Consider the following 9,434-nt stretch of genomic DNA (forward strand, 5'->3'; position numbering starts at 1 on the left):
AAGGGAGGGGGAAGAAATAACTGTACATGTGGAAATGATTTAATTTAATTTGATTATTTTTTTTTTTCTCGCGGACCAGATTTAATAGCTCCATGGGCCAAATTTGGAAACAGGATCTGGATACGAGATCAGTTTAGCAAGTTGATCACGTTTCTATCATTAACCAATCACATGTACTCATTTTCAATTTCCAGTTACCTATTGGCTATCATCACCATTGTGATCTGGATTGGGGATTTTCTTGTATGAACGCAAGGGCGAGCGTGCATGTTATTTATCTGGATCCTGCTGACTGTTAGATGTTGTGTGTGTACATAGCCTTATTGGTTACGATGATGAGGGTCACAAGGTCAAATCCTCTCATTACTAAAAATAAGTCCATAATTAACATCAGTTAATTAATTACAAGGGATGCTGTCAGAAGAAAATGTAACAGATGAATAATAATAGTATTAATAAAACAACATTTACATATCACCTCATAGATCTAATGTTATAAATGCTACATGTACAGAAACATGTGATTAAAAAAAAATGTTATAGATTTTGTTTAAATGTCATATGTCCCCCAGAGCCCTTGTGAATGATTAGACGGAATAATGCTTCAAAGAATTGTGTTCATTGGGAAATAAATTGCTATCAAAATGACAACATTCCTTGAATAAATTAGCCATTTCTATATTCAGAATTCCCTTGATATATTTATTTATAACTGCAATTTGTTAATTTGTTTCTATTTCAACCCTAAAACTCATTACTAGAAAAATAAGTCAGTTTAAACAAAGTTCATTTTTCTTTCTTGATTATTAATGTGTGTGTAACAATCATATGATATATTTGGTCACATGATAAGTCATGCAAATCTGTGGTTTTAAACATATATATATATAATGTCTGGTTAGTGATCATGGTTAGATATATATCAAACTTCCTAGCAAAAAATAAACCATCTTAAATCCATGGGTTTGCTGAAGTTGGATTTATCAGTCATCTAGCAAAAATATTTGCTTAAATTCATGTTTATTTAAGAATAGGAAAATACATTGCATTAAGCTTTTTGCATACTATCAAATTTTCTTTGACAACAAACTGTTGTATGCCCATATATAGTCATGATGTGCCTATATATGGTCATGATGTGATGTCGTCTTGACCATATTTAGGCATGTCGCACGTTTTTGTCAAATAAAAGTTAATAGTCTGGGCAAGGCGTATTAGATAAACATTTTTATCCTATCTCATTGCAGACCGTCTGGATTACACTTTCCCGTGCGAAAAACCCAAAGCATGGTTTCGAAAAGGTTACATTCTCATAACCCCTTGAATAAAAATTGCGAAAAAAAAAAAAAAATTCAGAAAAATAGCCATATTGCTAAAAATTTTTTCTATTAGCAAGAAATGATGTAACCATAATGTTATTCTCTCTCTGCTCTTTCACCATTAGAAAAAAAGTAATTTAGCATACCATATGTGCATTTGTGCGATTCAAAAATTTTATCCAGTGTACATGTATACATCAATTTTTTTTTAAGTTTAAGTTTATAACTGCAATTCTAAAATTGCATTATATGCTTACATCAAATAACACAAAATTACTTTTTAATGATATTTTTAGGCCCATATAATTATGCTCATTTCATCTGTCTACCATGTATTGAACAAGTGGAATAAATTGAATTGAGTATTGAGCAGTAGGCAATTTTTAAGGCTAATACAATGTTATAATTTCTTGTCTTTTTTTTAAAACATTTTTTAAGCAAAGTTTAATAAATCAAATTCAAGGTATTTATGAGATAAAGCAGTTATAGTTTATATGATGATATTACATGGTATTTTTAAATAATTTATTTATTATATTTATTATTTTTATTATTTTTTATTTTGATAATTTTCTTTGTAATCCTAAGAAATTGTTTGCACCTCCGCCACCCTTAAATCGCCAGAAACAGAGGGAAAATTTTTTTTTATTGTTACAAATATTTTTAACAGATTTTATTATACATTAATTTAATTTTTTTTTTTTTTTTTAAAGAAAAAAGCACTTGTTCAGCATTTTAAAGGTTATTTTAAAATTGTGTTTTTGTTTAAATTCTTTTTTATACCAAATTGAAAAAAATCGCTTGTTTAGCATAAAATCCATTTCAAAAAATAGATACTGGTTCTAGTTGCTGATCCATGAAGCTGGGCTAAAAACTACGGCCCTTTACCTAAGCCTACCAGTAATCGTAGGGAAAAGATACGTCTTAATTGATTATAACCCAGATTTCAACAATAATTATTTTGTTATGTTTGCTTTCATTAAAATTTTACACTGTATCCTTAATCAGCAACAATTATTAAGTTCTAAGTTAAGAAGTCATTATTTATTGTTATTATTTATTATTTATTACACACCTAAATTAGAGGAAGAAAGAGTAAAGAAAGGAGATGGAATGGAAGAAAAAATTATTATCACTTTTGGTAGTTACGGTTATTATTCTTCAAATGACAAGGACCTTTTTTAGGTGTGTTTCAAATTTAAGGCCAACAAATGAACATGTCTTAAGTGCAGTGGCTGAGTAATTCACTGGACTTTGGACTGCTCCATTCGGCATGTCGAGTTGGGCAGCCCACCTCTTGCTTGTGGCATATTCCTTCCATTGTATGTTTACTTTTCAATCATTTTAAATTTAAATTTTTGCATCTATTCTTTGTTTTCTGTGAAATGTGTTCTTGTTATTTGGATGCACCACCATTGCATCTTTCGGAAGAGTAGGCGGCTCCCCTGTCGTCGTTGAATGATGTGAACATGTAGCTACTATAAGCGCCTCTTTATTGCCGTTAGGTAGTCACGGACCACGCCCATACGTAATTCAGCACAATGACACTCCAAGTTATGGGTTATTCTCCTACCTTTACTGTTTGGCGTCTCTGAAGGGATTTTCTTGCAAGATTGTTGCCGGTTCACTCAAATAGGGTTTTTGATTTATCTTTTGCGGGTCGCAACAAAATTGCCGTCTGGCCTCTTGTGGCCTACAGGCCGCATTTTGCCCACCTGTGCCATAGATGATATGATGTTATATTAAGCGAGCTAAAAAAAAAAATTCTGCTTACTAAAAAAAGCATTTTTTTTTTTTGTTCTGTTTTATATTTTTATAATCATATGATCACATTAAATTTGTATTATGATCATGTGATTATATTCTGATCATGTGATTAAAATAATTGCATGACTACATTCAATTTTTATGTAATCATATGATTGTATTAATGTGATTATATTTAAATAATCACATTAAATGTTTATGTGGTTATTATATAAACATGATCATCATATTGATCACTTTTACAAATTTGATCATGTGATTATATTCTTAAAATAATCACATGACCATAATTTGATCATGTGATTATATTCTAAAAATAATCACATGACCACATTCAATTTTTATGTGATTACATTAATATAATCACATTAAATGTTTATGTGGTTATTTATAAACATGATCATCATATTGATCACTTTTACAAATTTGTGTGATTAATCTTTTAAAATAATCACATTACCACATTCAATTTTTATGTGATCATGTGACTATATTAATATAATCACATTAAATGTTTATGTGGTTATTTATAAACATGATCATCATGTTGATCACATTACATATTTATGTGATCATGACACATGTGTTTATGTGATCTCATAAACACATGGCAATGTTATTATGTGATGAATAGTGGGTTTACATGATCATGTGAACATTGTGCCTGTGTTTGTATTTATATAATCATATATGATCACATTAAATTTGTATATGATCATGTGATTATATTCTGATCATGTTATGATTTTATTCTTAAAATGCATTATGTGATCATGTAATTGTATTAAAATGATCACATTAAACATTTATGTGTTTATGATAAATATCATATTGATCACATTACAAAATTATGTGATCTTGAGATTATGATGTTTATGTGATCTCATAAATACATGGCAATTTGATTATGTGATGAATGGGTTTATATGATCTTGTAAGTAATATTATTTGATAATGTATCATCACATTTCATGACCACTTACTGTATGCTGAAGAAAATTGTAACATAAGCATATTTGTTTTGTAGAGTTGATATAACCATGATAAAATATTAAAAAATATATACAGTATTTTTATGATTTTGTTTTTATAGCACACAGTCTGGATATTCTGGAGAACATGATGCCTACAACAATTATGGGTAGGAAAATGCATCACTTATCTTCATAGTATTCCCTTTCCCTGTATTCATAGATTCCTGATCATGAGGTCTACAACAGTTTTGGGTATGAAAATGAATCACTTTACTTCATAATATTTCCTCCCCCGTGTTCAGTGGTTCACGATTATGATCAGGTCAGAAACTGAGTCACTTATCTTCAAAGTGCTTCCTATCCCCATATTTAAGGGTTCTTAATTCTGAGGCATACAACAGTTTCGGGTAAGAAAATTTATCACTTAACCGTGTTCCCTTCCCCGTATGTATTCTGAGGCTCTGGATCCTAGTCGTAAATTTTTTTGGTATGAAAATAGATTACTTAACTTCACAATGTCCCCCCTCCCTGACTCCGGTCAGTGTCCAGAAACTGGTTAATTATTGGGAATTTTTTTGCTGTTTTAAAAGGTTCTAAATCTTAAGCTCGGTTTCCATACAATTGCTACACGCTACCCCAAACAGCTTTCGGTGATGCTGATTGGTCGGTCGAATCGGGGAGCCTTCCCATTTGCGCCGGGGACTGCTATAGGCAGTACAATGATTGCACTGAAAACACTGTAGCGATAGTGTGTCGATTTCAAGGAACCAGGCTGTATACTCCTGGTTCTGCAAGATGGCTGATGAGTGACTGGGAGTGTCTGACAAACAGCTAAAGCCTCCATAACCTCCTACGACCACTACTGCCTATCGCAATAAAAGTTTTTTCATTTATAAATTTTGTTTAGTAGTTCTGACCAAGATGGAGGGAATCCGTTTGGGGATGATGAGATGAACGGTGACGGGGTCGAAGTGAGGGCGCTGTACGACTACCAAGGAGCCGAATCTGATGAACTAACGTTCAATCAAGGTATTTTTATACATGTACTTGATTGTTGACTGTCACGTCAATATATGCTGTCTCTGCAGTGCTAATAAACTTAAACATACGATTTTTATATTTGAATTGGTTGCTCTGTATATCTTGGTTTATGCTTAATAATAGTGACAGTACTGTATTAGTAACCCATACTCTAACAGGCAGTGCGAGTGAAGCTCGGGTAATAGAAAAACCTGTTTCTTCTTTGGAGTGTTTCTGCTGTAAAGCTTGTATTTGATGTTGAATATAGTTGGTTGGAATGCCAGTAAACTATACCAAGTTAATTGGAAATTGAAATTGAGAGTTTTGCCGTAATGGTTTGCTAATGCTACAAAAGGTACTGGCCCCAAAAATTGAGATTTTTAAAAATAAGCTAAGCCTAGGGCACTGCATATCTACGGCTTGTTGAGGTATGCACGTAAGTCTTCGATCCGCGAACTGCGATTTTGACACACTACGATTTCTAGGCTAGTTAAGGTTTACAAGGGATCACATAGATTCCAAAGCGTAGAAAGCACAGAGAATGCTAGAATAAGTAAATAAACTCTATTTAGAACAATCGCAGTGTCTTCCTTTGCCAGTTATTTCTTACCTTATTGGTGGGCGGTTCTTTTCGCAACCATTTTTTATAACATTACCGTTTCCTATACTTTAACACTGATTGCACTGTAAATTCTCCATAGTAATACCCGCTATATGTCACGTGTTGCAGACAAACCTCGCGGAATGTGTCTATTGTAACCCACCCTAAAAAACAATCAAAGGAATACAGGGCATATGCTGGTTTCTGCCCCCCAAAAGGGGTGGGGGGGTGGTTTTGAAAATTGAGAATGTGGAACTAAATCCTTATTCCAATGAAAACTTAATGGAACTAATTTGCCGCCCTGGGGGTTGCGTCCGCACTCCCAGCCTATGTCCATGGAATAGTAATTTTAAAATGAAACATAATAATAACGATAAATTTTAATATCTCTCAGAATTCAGATTCAGATTCAGTAACATTTATTTCGTAATGGTCATAAGAAAGAAAAACATACATACGAAAATTAAACCATCACAGGGATCAAAACTAGAAGTAAAACTTGTCTCATATTGACCCCTTATTAAAAAATTATTAAATTACTAGTGATGTTCCCGACAATTTATATCTATCTTGCTTTGCTGTAAGAGCCCCCTTGTGATATATAGTTGAATAAATAAATTTTTTAAGAAACCTAATAAAATATTAATTCTTAACTCATAGTTACCTTACCTTACCATTTCCATCCAAGACACTCTCTTTCCTTTTCAATAGTCCTCCGCCACGTTGTTTTAGGGCAACCAACTCTTCTTTTCCATTCAGGTTTCCAAGTTAATGCGGTGTAACTGATTTTGTTTTGATCCATTTGCAATGCGTGTCCAAGCCATTTCCATCTACAAGACATGATTTCTGTACTTATTTTCTTAGAATTTGTTTTCTGTAGAATTAAATCATTTCGTACAATGTACAGCCATCTGATTTTGAGGATTCTTCTTAAGCACTTGAATAACTCATAGTTATCTCTTAATAATTCATTATTATTGGCAGAATAAAAAGACTGACAAAAGTAAAAAATCTGGAAAAACATTGAAGCAGTGAGGCTAATGTTTGTGTGCATGAGAATTAGCTGTATTTTCATGATAACTTTGTTTGACGTCATGTTTGCTATGAAGTATTATCTTATCTTATCATTGTTATGATAATTATTATAACACTGTTTTTAAATTTTTAAGGTGACATCATCACCAAGCTGGAAGATGAAGACGAGCAAGGATGGTGCAAAGGTCGTATTAACGGGGTAGTTGGTCTTTACCCGGCAAGTTACGGAGAAGCAATCAATTGATGATGCTGAAACGGAAAACACTGAACTAATACCAGCAACATGTTTTACTCCAACCTATAATTTATATTTACTGTTAATTGTTTATATTATAGCGCTATAAATGTCGCATTATTTTTGTTTTTGTTATTATTATAATTATTATTATATTGATATACTGTAAGCCCTTTAATTTTTATGGTTATTAAATTTTTTACGAATTCTACGAATCATCATTATTTGTAAAAAATATATGGTTGTAGAATATGTAAAGCTGTCTACCTGCAAGGGTATTCAAAACCACATTTTGGACAGCTAAACATGTTATTCCAGCCTAAAACGTTTTGTTCAATCTATGTCAAATTATACAAATATTTATTTATTGGAAATAGATTCTTGTTATTTAAAGTTATATTTTGAAAAAAAATCAAAACAATTAATAAAAATATTTAAATAGATGTTAAAACATCTGATATATAGACATTCAACGCAGAGGGCATATTGTTTATTTAATGCAGTGACAAGTTGACAATAAAATTATAAACTTCAGCAGCCAGTTATCAGGTTGAAAATTTAAATTTTTAATTTTTCAATGCTTGTAATATGAAATAAAAAAGTTCTTTTGTCTAGCCCCCTGATCGTAAAAATTATGAACCATAAAAGATACAGGATAGGATATAACATTTAAGGGGATTAAAGTATATCTATGGATCGATTGGATACACCTTATTATTTAATGATTGGCAAAAAATAAACAAATTTGTTTTCATTTTATGTAAGTGATGTCTTTTATTACATTACATTGATATTTATTCGATTGATTTATACAATATGTTGTCAAAATAATCTTTTAATTATTTGATATAGTATAATAATTGATCTTTTAATCGGATGCAGATTATGTTAAATATTATAATTTATATTGCTATCTATTGATTTTTGGAAGAAGATTCTTTATCCTGATTTAAGTTTGCAAATTTTGACCAATTAGTCAATTTTTAAATATTTTTTTTAAACTCCTGTTTTTATATTGATAATTTAATACTGATTTAACCAATGATTATATATTTTTGAAGTCCGATATATTTTCAGAACATTTTCCAATATCTTACTAAAGATAAACTGCGGCTTCCCTCTTCCTTCCCCTCCCCCTCCCCCCACCCCTTCACCTAAATTTTTGCAAGATTCTGGCAAATCCAATCTGCAAGAATTTATATTTATATTTTAAGTGCACAATATGCATACCCTTACTGTATATCATCTAAAAATCTAATATTTTTATAAATATCTTTAAATAATAGTCGATAATTAACAAGAAAATGTATAATGGGTAAAACAGATAGTAGATCTGGGTTTAATGGTTGGATATGTATGGGAATTAGAAAAAAAAGTTGTATAAATATTTTGATTTGTCTGTTATATTCATAAAAATATAGTTAAGTTAAAAAATAATTATATATTGGTAAACATTTTGATGTCTGCTTACTGAATGTTGAAGCTGAATATTTAATATTTTATTGACTTGTTTTATAACATCTTGTTTGTTGTCGTGGAGACAGATTAGAATTGTAGGTGTGGCTCATACCCTTATACATTAGAGAGAAAATTGCTACCATATTTGGAAAAACATCACTAGAAAAGAACCAATGGAAGTTGTTGTGGAAAAGGTTAATATTCAGGTGATCAATGAAAGAAATAGATTTGGATTCTGTTATTAATATGATATTATATTTTAATATATTAATCTATGTATTGATGATAAATACAATTTTTTTTCATCTCATACAATTGTACATTCTTTGAAATTTGATATTCCAAAAGTTCAAAATCTTTTGATAATAATTTTAGGAGAATAGTCCGTTTTAATTTATACTATATTTAACCAAATCCATGATTCATTGAAAAAAAAAACCACCGTACATTATCATATATTTAGGTGAAAACTCTTGGTAAGAAAGGACAGACTGGGTATATGATCTCATGTCTGCTATCTAAAACTAGATAAATGTTCTCATGGTCTCTAATCTCCTGGCTAAAAACTATGATTATGAGAGCATGAGACAAGTTACCTAGTTGTGAACTAGGAGATAAATGGTCTCGTGGTCACATCCCCTGGCTCAAAACATATCTAGTATTAATGTCTTCATGGTCTCATCTTTTGTGAAAAAGGTAAAATGGTCTCATCTGTCATGTAAGGACTAAGAAAAATGATCTCATATAGTATTCCATAACTGAGGACTGGGTAAAATTATGGTCTCATCTTCCTGTCTCTTATACACATCTAGATGTGTATAAGAGACAGGCTAAACATGTTATTCCAGCCTAAAACGTTTTGTTCAATCTATGTCAAATTATACAAATATTTATTTATTGGAAATAGATTCTTGTTATTTAAAGTTATATTTTGAAAAAAATCAAAACAATTAATAAAAATATTTAAATAGATGTTAAAACATCTGATATATAGACATTCAACGCAGAGGGCATATTGTTTATTT

At 30.9% G+C, this 9,434-nt stretch overlaps 1 protein-coding gene across 4 annotated transcripts in view; it reads left to right on the plus strand.

The window, feature by feature from the left end:
- LOC117115790 (protein kinase C and casein kinase substrate in neurons protein 1-like) overlaps nucleotides 1-7,031 on the plus strand; it is a 33,012-nt gene extending 25,981 nt beyond the window's left edge. For 2 of the 4 annotated variants that reach the window (XM_033259718.1, XM_033259720.1), the window contains 3 exons: nucleotides 4,180-4,227; nucleotides 4,968-5,089; nucleotides 6,851-7,031. In XM_033259718.1, coding sequence (XP_033115609.1) covers nucleotides 4,180-4,227; nucleotides 4,968-5,089; nucleotides 6,851-6,960 — 280 coding nt within the window. In that variant the 3' untranslated portion in view covers nucleotides 6,961-7,031. The remainder of the gene's footprint in view (nucleotides 1-4,179; nucleotides 4,228-4,967; nucleotides 5,090-6,850) is intronic. The other 2 variants (XM_033259719.1, XM_033259721.1) reach the window with 1 other exon arrangement.
- The last annotated feature ends 2,403 nt before the right edge of the window (nucleotides 7,032-9,434 follow it).

The sequence above is a fragment of the Anneissia japonica genome, unplaced genomic scaffold (genome assembly GCF_011630105.1).
Source record: "Anneissia japonica isolate Jap-2015-1 unplaced genomic scaffold, ASM1163010v1 scaffold284948_len69017_cov188, whole genome shotgun sequence".
In the NCBI taxonomy this organism is placed as follows: domain Eukaryota; kingdom Metazoa; phylum Echinodermata; class Crinoidea; order Comatulida; family Comatulidae; genus Anneissia; species Anneissia japonica.